This window comes from Oratosquilla oratoria, chromosome 27 (assembly GCF_046742065.1).
Source record: "Oratosquilla oratoria isolate Oo_2021 chromosome 27, ASM4674206v1, whole genome shotgun sequence".
Lineage (NCBI taxonomy): Eukaryota > Metazoa > Arthropoda > Malacostraca > Stomatopoda > Squillidae > Oratosquilla > Oratosquilla oratoria.
Genome location: NC_134803.1, coordinates 16,154,779 through 16,169,875, shown reverse-complemented (window position 1 = coordinate 16,169,875; position 15,097 = coordinate 16,154,779). Strand labels below are relative to the sequence as shown.

At 37.5% G+C, this 15,097-nt stretch overlaps 1 protein-coding gene across 11 annotated transcripts in view; it reads left to right on the top strand.

The window, feature by feature from the left end:
* Vps13 (vacuolar protein sorting 13C) overlaps nucleotides 1–15,097 on the top strand; it is a 1,483,510-nt gene that overhangs the window by 1,136,442 nt on the left and 331,971 nt on the right. For all 11 annotated transcript variants that reach the window (XM_076210284.1, XM_076210280.1, XM_076210283.1 and 8 more), the window contains 2 exons: nucleotides 10,200–10,400; nucleotides 10,561–10,708. In XM_076210284.1, the coding sequence (XP_076066399.1) occupies nucleotides 10,200–10,400; nucleotides 10,561–10,708 (349 nt within the window). The remainder of the gene's footprint in view (nucleotides 1–10,199; nucleotides 10,401–10,560; nucleotides 10,709–15,097) is intronic.

Here is a 15,097-nt window from a genome sequence, read left to right as displayed (position 1 = left end):
GTATCTAAAACCATCCAATTCCTCCAGTCTCTCTCCCATAATGCTCACTTCCAGTCTGCTGCCACTTTCACCCCTTGTACATCTCATCACCTTACTTTTACCCACATTTATTTTCAACTTCCTTCGTTCACACACTCTCCTAGACTCTGTCACTAACTTCCTCAATCCCTCCTCTGATCCTGCTACAAGTGCAGTGCTGTCCGCAAACAACAGCTGGCTTATCTCCCTCTTTTCTCCATTTTCTTTTACCATCTCCAATCCCTGACCCACCACCCTTGCGTTTACCTCTTGTACCACCCCATCCATGTATAAATTGAATAGCCAGGGCAACATAACACATCCCTGATGAAGTCCCACCTTTACCTCAAACCACTCACTCTCTCCATTTCTAATCCTGACACACAATTTACTACTCTCATAAAAACTCTTGACTGCTCCTAAAAGCTTTCCTCCTATCCCATATATCTGCAATACCTCCCATAGTGCCTTCCTCTCTACCCTGTCATAAGCCTATTCCAGATCCATGAAAGTGCAAAAAACATCCTTATCTTTTCCTATAGCTTTCTCACATATCTGTCTTACCACAAAAATCTGATCTACGCAACCCCTACCTGTTCTAAACCCACACTGTTCCTCACCAATTACTCCCTCTATTCCTCTCCTAATCCTCTCAGTCAAGACTCTCCCATAAGCCTTCCCAACTACACTTATCAAGCTAATCCCTCTGAAACTATTACACTCATACTTGTGTCCTTTTCCCTTGTAAAGTGGAACTATACAGGCACTCCTCCAGTCCTCCGGCACTCTACCCTCTCTCAAACAAACATTAAATAACCTCAGCAGCCAGTCCATCATCACTGTACCTCCTTTTTTCAGAGATTCTGCATGCCATCCATCCAGACCAGGTGCCTTACTTGCTCTCATCATCTTTACTCCCTTCACTTCATCCTTCCTTATTTCTCCTCCATTTTCCTCACCCATCACAGTCATTTTCTTACCGCTTCCCACTGCAACTACCTTTCCCTCCCTATCCTCCTTCACAGTTAGCAGCTCCCTAAAATACTCTGCCCATCTTCCTCTCACTGCCCTCTCTTCCATTATCATCTCTCCATCTGCACCTTTTACCTTTCTTCTCTACTTGATTTGCCTCCTCTTCCTCTCTTAATTTCTTTCCAAAACATCTTTTTATTACTTTCAAAATTTTCTGTCATACCCTTACCCCATTTCACATCTGCTCTCCTCTTTGCCTCCATTATCTTGTGCTTTACTTCTCTTTACTTTGTATCTCTCATAAGATTCTCTCGTCCTATTTTGTAACCAATCTGTGAAAGCACGCTTCTTCTCCTCTACAACCGTCTTTGCTTCCTCACCCCACCACTCACTACCTTTCCTTCTATTTCCTCCCATCCTCCTTGTTCCACACACCATCTTTGCACACCTTATGACTCCCTACTTGAAGCATCCCCATTACTCCACTCCTAATTCTACTCTATCCTTCACTCCCTCCCACTCCTGTCACAGCTTCTTCTAATACTCATTCTCCTTTTCTTTCTCATTTAAGCAGTTCACTCTAAGCACCTACCTACCTTTTGTCCTTTTCCTCTTTCTCTATCTATCTTCCATTCTCAACTCACCTTCCACCAGAAAATGACCTAATATTCCCCCACTCTCTCCCCTTAGAACCTGTACATGTTTAAATCTTCATATTATACTCCTATCTACCACTACATAATCCATTAATGCTCTATCTATCACCCTTCTATCCACATCCACCACCCTCTCCCATGTGTACAAATGCTTGACTTTCTTTCTAAACACTGTATTTGCTATCATCAACTCTCTTTCTAGACACATCTCCACTATCAACTCTCCACTATGATTCTTTCCTGGAACTCCACATTTCCCAACCACTCCATTTATTGGTTCATTTCCTACCCTAGCATTAGGGTCTCCCAATACTATTACATTGACATTTCTCCTTAATCCCTCTATGCACTCATTTGAATCTATCCAAAAAAGCCTCCCTTTCTTCCACACTACTTCTCACTACTTCTCACTACTCCTAATACTCCCATGCAAGGAGTATTCTTTCTAATTTCTTTATATTCTTTTTAGTACAGGGTGTCCATAGTGTTGCAGCATACTCCAATCTTGGTCTCATCAGTGTAACTAATATTTTCTTTACCATTTCCTCATCCAAGTAATCAAATGCCACTTCCATTGATGTTAGTAAATTGAAGGTTTCTCCAACTATTTTGTTGATATGCTTGTCTGGTGACGTCTTTGCTTATAATTACTCCTAGGTCCCTTTCCAAACTTACTTTTTTTAAACTTCCTTTGTAGCAATTTTATATTGCCCTGATATTCTATTTTTACTTTTCCCAAACTCCATTATACTACATTTCTTGATGTTGAAGTTCACTTCCCACTTTTGACTCCATTCCCAGACTTTATCCAGGTCTTTCTGTAGGGATTCACAGTCTTCCTCTGCACTTACTTTCTTTAGTAATTTTGCATCATCGGCAAAGAAGTTCATATAACATTCCACACCTTCATTCATGTCATATATATGGCAAACATAATCGGAACCAATACCGAACCTTGTGGGACTCCACATACCATTTTTTCCCAGGTTGAGTATTTGTCTCTCAGTACTATCCTCATTTTTTTCCCAGTCAAGAAATCTTCCATCGATTCCAATAATTTTCTTTGAATACCACCTGTTGATTCAATTTTTCTAAACAGCTTTTTTGTGGTACTTTATCAAATGCTTTTTGTAGGTCTAAGAAGGCACAATCCACCCATGCATCTCTTTCTTGTATTATTCCTATTAGTCTCAAATAGAAGCAAATCAAGTTAGTGGCACATGATCTTCCATGTCTAAATCCAAAATGTGTTGGATTTAGTATATTTTGTTCTTAGATATTTAATCCATGTACTTTTGATAACTTTTTCACATATTTTTGCTATTGTGTTTGTAAGGGTGAGTGGTCTATAATTAGTTGGATTTTCCTTGTCCCCTCCTATATATATTGGTACAATATTTGCATTTTTCCAATCCTGTGGTACCTTTCCTTCTTTGAGTGAGTAATCAGTTATCTTATATATTGTTCATTGGTTCATCTATGCATTCTTTTAATATCCAATTTGCAGTTACATCCAGACCATGTGATTTTCTGACACAAAGGTTTTTTATTTGGCCTCTAATTTCCCTCTGTGTGACAGTTATTTCTTTTCTCAGCCTCTGGTCCAGGACTCTCTCTCTCTCTCTCATTCTTTTCAGTCTGTTTTTTTCTCATTTTTTTGTTTGCTTCACTTCTAAGGGCCTTTCTCTTTTTCCTAATCACTGATTTCTTTTGTATCCATACCCTTTTGTAATTTTCACAATTTCACAGCTTTGCTGTTTTTGATAGTACTTGTGCTATCATTTGAGAGCTTAGTTTGATTGTTTGATTTTAAATGGCCTAAATTGTTTTTCTTTAGAGTACTGTCTCATCCTATGTACCTCTTCAATCTCTTTGTTCATTTCCTGTCCATCTTCTAGTATCTCTTTCAGAATTACTTTTGCACTTTCTCATATTTTTCTCATTGATATCTATGTACATAATGTTTTTCTTTAATACCATAAATTCCAATATGTTTTTTTATACACTGTCTCTGACCCTATTTTCTTTTTTCCTAATTACTTTACCATTTCTCTGATATTTTCTTGTTGCTGTACTATTTCCTTAACCACTTCCATATGGTGACACCTACGTAGGCGTCATGAGGAGGAAATGGGTACGCGATGATGCCGACGTCGGCATCTTGATTATATTTATTGTAGTCGTACTGTACCTACGTAACCTCCATTCTCTCTAAACTGGCTTCATCATATTTTCTATGGTTATCAAAATTCACTGGTGAAAGAGAACGAATCATTGAGCACTGACTTTATATTTTTCATAATGTGATTGTTATGACGCAACATCGCACGTTGGGCAGCTAATGCTGCCAGACATGCGAAAACCCCCGGAATGAAGAGGTTAAAAATTAATTTTTAATTTTCTTGTTCCACTTTCCACTCTTTTTCAAGGCCTCGTTTTTGTTTTGGTCTTCATTTTTCATTCTTTCATTCTCACTTCTGACCATGTTTAATTCTTATTTCAGATCATCAAGCTCCTTGTTCATCTTGTCATTAGCTTTTTTAAATTGAATTATTTCTCTGTACATTGCCCTGTATTCAATTTTCGAATCCATTAGTTCATCTGTCAAATCAGCAGTATCCCAATTTCTTAAGACATTTTTGTACCTAGGTTCTCTATCCAACTCCAAACCTCTACTTAATATTCCACCTTCTCTTGCAAACCCTGAAAATGCATAATTATTCAACCCTTGAGTAGCTTTCATATTTGTATTTACCTAGTTGTATTTTACGGGAAGGGGAGCTGTCTTTGTATCTCGCAGTGTCTAGTTTGCTCTTAAATTCATGAATGGTTTTTGCACACACTATTTTTTCGTCCAGTTTGTTCCAAGTGTCCACCACTCTATATGGAAAACTTTTTTCTTCAGATCTCTTCTATAACTATGTTCTTTTTATTTTCTTTCCATGTCCTCTTGTGTTTCTCTTGTCCCAATTTAACAAGTCCTCTCTTTTGAGTATTTCTGTTCCCTTCATGATTCTGTAGATGGTCAGTAGGTCACCTCTCTCTCTTCTTTGCTCCAGAGTCGGTAACTCCAGTTTAGCCAGTCTCTCCTCATATGACAATTTTGCAAGTGCAGGTGCCATTTTTGTTGCTGCTCTCTGGATTCTTTTTATTTTCCTTGTATTCTTTTTGGTACTGGGTGACCACAATGTTGCCGCATATTGTAGTCAAGGCCTTATCAGTGTGACTAATATTTTTTAAATAAATTTTTCATCCAAATATGTAACTGCCACTTTTATTGATCTTAGCAAGTAATAGAATTCTCCGACAATTTTGTTTATCTGTTTGTCATAGGACAAGTCGTTTGAGATAATTACACCCAAATCTTTTTTCAGATCCCACTTTTTTACCTCCTTAGTTCCAGTTTTATATTGTCCTGATATTCTATTTTTACTTTTTCCAACCTCCATTATGCAACACTTCTTAATGTTGAAGCCCACTTCCCATTTCTGACTCCAGTTCCAAATCTTATTCAGGTCTTCCCGTAGTGATTTGCAATCCATTTCAGTTTTTATTTTCCTTGACAATTTAGCATTGTCTGCAAAAAAGCTCATGTAACATTGCACATCATTGTCCATGTCATTCATATAAATAGCAAACATTATTGGAGCCAGTACAGATCCTTGCAGAACTCCACTGATCAACTCTTTCTAACCTGAATATTCTTCTCTGAGCACTACTCTCATCTTTCTACCAATCGGGAAGTCCTCCATTCATTTTAGTAGGTTCCCTTGTATCCCTCCTACATGTTCCAGTTCTTTTTTTAACCTCTTCACTCCAGGGCACATCGCACGTCTGGCAGCATTAGCTGTCCAACGTGCAATGTTGCATCATAATAATCACATTATGAAAAATAAAGTCAGTGCTCAATCGTTCGTTCTCTTTCACCCGTGTATTTTAGTAACCATAGAAAATATGATGAAGCCAATTTAGAGAGAATGAAAGTTACGCAGGTACGACTACAATGAATATAATCAAGATGGCGACGTCGGCATCATCGAGTACCCACTTACTCCTTATGCCACCTACATAGGCGTCACCGTATGGAAGTGGTTAATAATTTTTTGTGTGGTACCTTGTTGAAAGCTTTTTGTAAGTCCAGGAAGGCACAATCAGACCATCCATTCCTTTCTTGCACTATGTCTATTAGTCTTGAGTAGAAACATTAAGTTTGTGGTATATGATCTTCCTTGTCTGAACACAAATTGTCTTGGGTTAATTACATTATTTTCTTCCAGGTGTTTTACCCATCTATTCTTGCTGATTTTCTCACATATTTTGTCTATACTGCTTGTTAGTGAGACCGGTCTATAGTTAGTTGGTTCTTCCTTGTTTCCTCCTTTATATATTGGTACAATGTTAGCATTTTTCCAGTCTTTTGGTATTGTTCCTTCTTTAAGTGAGCAACTTATTATGTTATGTATTTTGTCCAATAGTTCTTCTTTGCATTCTATTAGAATCCAATTTGCAATTCCGTCCAGGCCGTGCAATTTCCTGACATCAAGGTTTGATAGATGTTCCATTATTTCATATTGTGTTGTTATTATCCCGCTCATTGGGGGAGATCACACTTCATTTCCTTTGTCCCAATATTGTGCCTTCTCTCTAGTGAAAACAGACAAAGTGGTTATTCATGACCAGCCATTTCTAAATCTTCTGTGTATTCTAAATTTCCTTGATGTAGTTTCACCATTTCCTGTTTATTTTTAAGTTTACCCTTCATGTATTGATAGAATAGCTTGGGTTACTCTTTGCATTTATCTATAATGTCCTTTTCATAGTTCCTTTTTTCCTCTCTTAGCACTTTTACATACTCATTTCTATAGTTTATATATACTTGCCATTTTCCAGGTCTTTATATCTTTTCTCCATCTTTTCCAAGTTCTGTCCCTTTAATATTTTGCCTCACTGTATCTTCTGTTGAACCAGAATTTAATGTGCATTATCTCTAGCTTCTGTCTTGGTACATGCCTATTCACTCCTTCATTGTAATTTTCCATCAAGATATCCCATTTTTCTTCCTTTTTTGTCTTTTCCATGTAAAATTTTTCTCAATTTGCATTCTGAAGGAATTTCTTTAGTTTTGCAAAGTCTGTTTTGTTGTACATCAATCTTCCTTTCCTATGCTTTTCATTTCTCTCCATGTATATTTCTTCCTTAAGTTCAGTCTCAATAAGTATATGGTCACTCTTTCCTATTTTTCCTATTGGTGTCTTATATTGGATTTTATCCACAATTTCAGGTACTATTGTAAATATTAAATCTAGTCTTGACAGCTCTTCATTATTTCTGTATCTGGTGTTTTCACTGACCCACTTTGTCATTGTATATTCCATGGTCATGTCCAGTAATACAATACCCCACAAGTCTTCTCCGCCTTTCACTGTCATGTCCTCCCAACAAATTTCTGTGCAGTTAAAGTCCCCCATAATTACCAGGTTACCTCCACCCATTAGTATCTCATTTAATGAATGCCTTGTATCTTCTAGCATTTTCATATGCTCGTTTTCTTTCCAAACATTCGTTTTTATGGGCATATAAGTCACCACAAACTTTCTACTTTTCATGCTCTTTTCTTGGACTTTTATCATGATCATTTCTACGTTACCTTTGCCCTCCGCAGTTTTTGTCACATTCAAGTTTTTCTTGGCCAAGAACACGATTCCTACTCCCTGCTTCTTGTCTCTGTTTTTAACCCAACATTGATGGGTGGTATTGCACCCCTTAGTTTAATCCCCACAATTCCCATTATGTTTGGTTTTTCTTCTAACAGGTAATCATTAAGTTCATTCAGTCCTGAAATTAATCCATTGATGTTAGTATAGGCCACTTTTAATTTTTTCCTTTCTCCATCTTTTTTCTGTCTTTAGTTCGCCCATTCTGATATACTGTACCATTTTCCCAGTCTCATGTCAGTTACTCTCCAATAGAATTCCTTGCTTTCGGTCTCCCTTCTCTTTGTTTTTTTTCGTAGATTCATCTCTTAGTGTCTTCTCTTTTTCTAATTTCTCAATACTCATTTCTCATTTTATCCATATCTCATTGTAATGTTCAGTCTTTGCCAAGTTACCTACTTTTTCAAATATGTCGTCTACCATTTGTGATCTTGGTTTTATCTTTAGGGGTCAATTTCTTTCCTTATAATAACCAATACTATACATATCGTTGATGTCCTCTACATCCTGGGCTCTATCCTGAATTTCTTTTAGGATTGCTATTGCTATTTCTTTTTCTTTTCTTTTTTTTTTTCTCTCATGTACATTGCCAGACCATGTTTTTCTTTTAGTCCATATACCACAATACATTTTTTCCTATCCACTGCATCTCTGACCCAATTTGGCTTTTCATTAATTACCGGTACTTGGATGATTGTGTCTTTTGCATTTTCTTGCATTTGTTGTTGGACTATTTCTTTAAAGGCAATTTCTTTATTTTCTATGTTTTCCTTCCATTTCTTAATCTTTTGGATGTGTTCCTCACCTAAGTTTTCTTTATTTTTTTCAGTAATTACTTGTATATTGTTATTTACTTCTTTTTTTTAAGTTGTCGCTATTGGTAGTATCATTAATTTTCCTCTTTCATTTTCACTCTTCACCTCTCTTATATCTATTTTCATTTCCTTAATCTTGTTTCTTAGTTCATGTGCCAGAATTTTTCAAGTGATCACCCTCTATGCCAAGGTTTGTGGCTTAGAATTCTAGGTGGAATTTTGTTTTCATATACCTACATGTAATCTCTTGTTAGTTTCTTTATCTTCAAGGGTATACTCAGATCCAACTCCAAAAGTTAAAAGTTTTAAGACATTTTTCCTTTTAGCCAGTCAATCCATTACCCCATGGCTCCCAGGTTATTGGCAATTGCTTCTGTACATGTCTCTAAGTCACTCAAGGAAGAAAGGCCAGAGAACCGGGGTTCGATTCCCCGGCCGGGCGGAGATAAGTTGGGTTTGTCTCCTTTCACGTGTAACCCCTGTTCACCTAGCAGTGAGTAGGTACGGGATGTTAGTCAAGGAGTTGTGACCTTGCTGCCCCGGTGTGTGTTGTGTGAGTGGTCTCAGACCTACCCAGAGATCGGCAAATAATGAGCTCTGAGCTCACTGCCGAAGGGTGGTGTCTGGCTGTCTCGACAGAGACTGTAGCAGATCCGAGGTGAATACACTGGATATAGTAAGGGTGGGGTAGTTAAAGGTGAGGTATTCAGTGCCTATTGTGTAATTGTTGCTATTGTGGCAGTTAGTTTCTTTAACAAGGACCATTGTATGTTGTTACTATCTCATCATGGTGCTAGTGTGGTCCTTGGTTTTCTTGGGGAGGATTTTTTCTGTGGGGGCACTGATAGAAGTGGTTATGATGGAGTAAGGAGTTTGATGGTCGGTGTTGGAAAGCTTGTCTTGTGATCCAAATGTGAATGTGTTTTTGTCTAAATGTGTTATGCGTGGTACATTGTTGTAAATGTTTGAATAGTGTGCTGCTAGTTTAGATTTTTCATGTTTAGTTGGTTGTGCTATGTGATGTTATGAGATGGGTGAGTAGAGGTAAGGGCTCTTTTATAGAACTGTGTACCAATGATATTCATTTGATATTCAGTGGGGAGGATTATAGATTCCTGTTAGAGAATTGAGATAGTGAATCTGTCTAATGTTGAAAGTAATTCAATTATAGTTGGTAGAGAGTGAGCACCAGAGTTTATAAACTGCTTGAGAATACTTTTTTTTACTGGCTGGGAAATTTGGATAGTGAGTGTTGATTGTTGGAGATATAGCACATACATACATACATACATATACCAAAGGCTTTTTTCCCCTATATGGGGGGGTAGCCAAAAAGAAAAAGGCATCGAAACCACTCCCACCCATTCCATTTCCTATATATTCCACTCCCCTCCACCTTCCTCCCTCCCTCTTATCTTGGCACCTCCTGGATGATGGGTCATCCCTGCATCCTGTCCACTGCCCTGGGTCAGAAGGAGTGTCGCAAGACGCAGCACATCCACAGCAAGGCCGCTTCATAAATTCGTCAACCCCCCCCCTCGCCGTCCCCTCATGCAAAAAAGAAGACAAGGAGAAATCCCTTCGGGCTGCATCAAATTTTTTCTCTCTTACATACTTCCTCACCCCCTATCCCCCACCCACTCCCCGTCATACATATTAATATCTGAAATTTGCCCATATCCACAGGTGAGACTGCAGTGTGTTGTATTACCCAAGTTTATGCTTTCACCTGGTCTGTTTGGTTTGATTGTTTTAAAGAGTGCAGGTCAGCATGTAGCAGCAGATGAGAAATCTTTATAAAAAGAAAGGAGTTTTGTATTAAATTTATATGGAACACCAGAGATCTGCTTAATATATGTAGCTGCCATATATGCAAACAGAATTGTGTGTTGATTATTGAAATTGTTTATTCTAACACAAAGTATATGCTTGTGGATGGAAAATAATTTATTGTTTTTCAATGCTAAGGTTATTTGTATAGTAGAGCCAACAATGTGTGCTAAGAATATGCCTGCTATTTGCAGGTTGACTCTCCAAACAACATTGTTATTCATGAAGGTGACTCTGAAGAGGTGATCCTCTTCTCTTTTAAATCCAAAGCCTTCTTTGGAAAAAAGAAAGCAAGCTTGAAGGTGATGTATAGTGACTGGTCTGACAAGTTCTCCTTGGATGTTGTTGGTAGCTCAGGTTCTGTCACTTGTAAAGAACAAGACAGAGTTTTCCAGGTTAGTAGCTGAAGTAGTCATAATAGATGATGAATAATAAAAGTAATAATGGAAAGATACTGTAATTTTTTTCTGTATTATAAATATATATTCTAGTAACTTTGTTACTTCATTTGAATTACATGTAATAGTATGTGTTACACATGTTATGTTGGCACAGGTTGGAGTTGAGATTCAACTTGGTGGTTCTGGTCTGACAAAGATTGTGGTATTCACTCCATACTACAAAATTTGTAACAAATCTCCTCATGACCTGGAAGTTCATGAAGTGGTCACACCTCATGCTGAATGGTTCACCATACTCTCAGGTAGTACTGAAAAATTAAAATAATTATATATGTATTTACCTAAATGTAGTACACATTTTGATGGAAAATAAGTTGAGAGTGGAGGATAGGTGGAGAAAGAGGAAAAGGGCAGAAGGTAGAAAGGTGCTTAGAGCAAACCATTTAAATAAGAAGGAAAAGGAGTACAAGAAGAAGCTGAGAGAAGTCTGAGAGGTGGTGAAGAATAAAGTAGGTGTGGAAGAGGAATGGGAGTGTTTCAAGGAGGAAGTGACAGTGTGTGCAAAGATGGTATGTGGAAAAGGAAAGATGGGAGGTAATAGAAGGAAGTTTAGTGAGTGGTGGAATGATGAAGTGGAGGAGTGAGCATTTAGAAACTGGTTGCAAAGTAGTATGAGAAAAAAGTATGGGAGGTATAAAGAAGAAAAAAGAGATGCATAACAAAAGTTACTATATGTTAAATGGGAGACGAGTATGACAGAAATTTTTGAAAGCAATATAAAAAGATGTTTTGGAAGGAAATCAATAGAGGAAGGGGAGGTGAGTCAAGTAGAGAAGAAAATATAAAAGGTGCAGATGGACAGATGTTAACAGAAGAGGAGGTGGTAAGGAGAAGATGGGTGCAGTACTTTAGAGAGTTGTTGAATGTGGAGAATAGTGAAGGGTTGGGGATAGCAGTGGAAGGTGCTAAGGAAATAATGGTGATAGAAGAGGAAAATGGAGGAGAAAAAAAAATGAGATGCAAGTAGTTATCAAAATGATGAGACCAGGTAAGGCACTTGGGTTAGATGGGTGTCATGCAGTGTCTGAAGAAGGGAAGTACAGTAATAGGGGATTGGCTAGTGAGTTTGTTTAATGTTTGTCTAAGGGAAGGTAGAGTGTAAGAGGACTGGAGGAGTGCCTGTATAGTTCTGCTTTACAAAGGAAAAGGGACAAATGTTAGTGTGGTAGTTTCGGAGGGATCAGTTTGCTGAGTGTAGTTAGGAAGGGTTATGGTAGTGGACCTTTTAATTTTGTCTCCACCATTCCCATTGTATCTGGTTTTCTTCTGCCAGATAATCATTTAATTTGTTTAATCCTGAAATCAGACCATCCATGTTGCTACAAGTTATTTTCATTTTTTTTTTTCATTTTCCTCCTTGTTTTCTGTTTCCTGCATTTTCTTTCTTTTGATATACTATTTTCTCAGCCTCAAGTCCAGTACTCTCCCGAAAAAAACTCCTTTTTATGGCTTGGTTCTTTTCTCATTTTTTTATTCTTTATTAGCTTGATTTTTTACTGTGTTTTTCTTTTTCCCCATCGCTCATTTCCTTTTTTATCCATATATTTTTGTAGTTTTCACTTTATTGCCAACTTTGCTGTTTTTGCTACTTCTGCTATCATTTGTGACCTTAGTTTAATATTTAGAAGTCGATTCTTTTTAGTATTATCTAATTCTATGCATTTCTATTTCCTTTTCTATTTCTTGCTCATCATCTTGTACTATTTTTAGAATTTATTTTGCTATTTCTTTCTCCTCATTTTCTCTTAAGTACCTAGCTACATTGTGTTTTTCTTTTATACCATATACCACTATGCACATTTTTTAAGTCACTGTGTCCCTGACCTAATTTTCTTTCTCTTTTTATTACTTTCATAACTGATTCCTTTGCATTTTCTTGCACCTGTTGTTGGACAATTTCTCTTAAAACTTTTTTTTTATTCTCCATTGGTTTTTAATTTTTTGAAGATCTGTCTCCCTTACACTATCTCCAATTTTCTCAGTCACTGCTTTAATCTATTAGTTTACCTCTCTTTTCAAAGCCTCGTTTTTTCTAGCATCTACATTTTTCATCCTTTCATTTTCATTTTTTAGTATTTTTAGTTCTTTTTTTAAGTCACTAAGCTCTCTGTTGGTTTCTGCATTTTGTTTTTTCAGTTCATTTCTCATTACATTGCAAGGCAATTGCCCCTTAGATCTATAATCTGCTTCTACAATGTCTTGATTCTATGAGATATACCTCATCTCCATTTCTAAATTTATATTTTTACTCAGTCTTCTCCTATCTCTTCCAAAGCCACAAAAACCAAAATAACTTTCTTCTTCATACCTTTGATTCTTTTGTGGCATCTCAACATTACAATTTTTCTTAGGGATGATACCTAATGGCGATTCAACCCTGCTCACATCTGGTCTTCTTTTAGTTGTTTTCCCATATTTCTGTCTGCCGTGACTGTAGTGTATTCAGATTAAAATAATGTTTAGGTTCATGTCGATGTGAGCCTTTTGCTTTTGTTTTGTTGATGTTTTTGCATGCTCTGAATGTCATGATGTAAATATAGTGTTATATAGATGGTATTGTGGAAACATGCATTTGGTTTATCCTTTCTAATTTAAGGATATATACAATGAAACTGAGTGACATGCATGGAAAAACTAAAATATAACAATAGCAATGAGGATCAAAGTGATTTTGTGTGTGTTTCTGGTGGTTTAGACCAGAAAACAGTGGTAAATTACATGCGACATGATGCCTGCTGTTTAGATTATGCTAAGTGTGTTCACACTGAGTATAGGTGCCTTTACTTATATTGCTGTTACACAACACTGGAAATCACTCATTTGTTCGTTTTCTCCTATTAGAGAGGAGAAGGGTTTACAATTACAGTGGAACTTCGCTATTCATACACAATCCATTCTAGGAGGCTGTTCGAATGGCGATTTGTATGAATGGCGAATCATTTTTTCCCATAAGATATAATGTAAATTGGATTAATCCGTTCCAGACCCACAGATTATTGCTTATTGTAATAATATGTTAAGCATAGAATACATAAAAACTGTGAAAAACAATAAATATATAGTACTGTACAGTACATGAAACAAAAAAAATCTAACTGGACTTTACCTTTACTGAGGTGAGCTGATGGCATAAGTGGAAGGCGTAGAGGAGGGGGGATGTTGATGTTACTGTTTGGAAGGGGAGTCACCTTCCATATAAACATCAGGTAACATCCCTTCAGGTGTTTTCTCTCTTTCTGGTGTTCTTTCTTTTTTTCTGTCGTTTTGCACTAAAAGAATCTTGGGATTCTTTCATTAAAAACCTGTCCAATGTTGTCTGCCTTTGACGATTTCTCAGAATTTTTCTAAAATAGTCAGTAACATTGTTATTGAACAAATTGATGCTCCTGTTAACCACAGCAGTGTCAGGATGCCATTTTTCCACCACTCTCTGTGTTTTCTCCCAGTGATAACACAGTTCTTTAATTTCTGCAGTGGAAATGCTTCCCTTAATACTTTCCTCCTCTGAAGAAGAAAGTTCTTCAACCACTTCTTGCTGCTCCCTGTGCAGTTCTTGGAGTTCTTCAGTTGTCAGCTCATTTCTGTGGTCCTCGACCAACTCCTCCACATCATCACTGTCTACATCCAATCCCATGGACTTCCCCAGGGACACAATATCATCCACCACCACAGGCTCTGTATGAAAGCCTTCAAAGTCTCTGGCTGCCACACAGTCTTGCCACAGATTCTTCCAGGCAGAGTTCAGTGTCCTGATAGTAACTTCCCCCCCAGGCTTTGTCTATTATCCTCAAACAATGAAGGATATTGAAATGGTTCTTCCAAAAGTCCCTGAGGGTTAGTTCTGTGTCAGAGGTCACTTCAAAGCACCTTTGAAAAAGTGCATTTGTGTAAAGCTTTTTGAAGTTTAAAATGACCTGCTGATCCATGGGCTGGATTAGAGGAGTGGTATTAGGGGGCAAAAGCCTCACTTGGACGAAGCTGTATTCACCCACCAGATCTTCCTTCAAGCCTGTAGGGTGAACAGGAGCTTTGTCCATTACCAGAAGGGCCTTGAGTGGTCAATTTTTCTGCTCTAGATATTTTTTCACACTCGGGGCAAACACTTCATATATCCACTCAGTGAAGAACTGCCTTGTTACCCAACCCTTACTATTAGCCCTCCACACTACACTGAGTTTACTTTTTATAATGTTATTTATCTTGAACCCTCTTGGGTTTTCTGAGTGGTAGACAAGCAAAGGTTTAATTTTGAGGTCCCCACTAGCATTAGCACACAAGAAGAGTGTAAGCCTGTCTTTCATAGGCTTGTGTCCTGACAATGATTTCTCCTCTTTTGTGATGTAGGTCCCCTTAGGCATCTTCTTCCAGAAGAGGCCAGTTTCGTCACAATTAAAAACTTGGTGAGGAGTAAATCCCTCACTCTCTACAAAGTTTTTAAATTCCCCAATAAACTTTTCAGCATCATCTTTGTTTGCACTGGCAGCCTCCCCACACCTAAAAACAATGAATGACACTTCGTTTCTTAAATCAATCAAACCACCCCCTACTTGCTTTAAATTCATTACTTTGTGCACTGGTTCCAGAGCTGTCTCGCTTAAGGTCATCATGCAACTGCTTTGCTTTTTCACAAA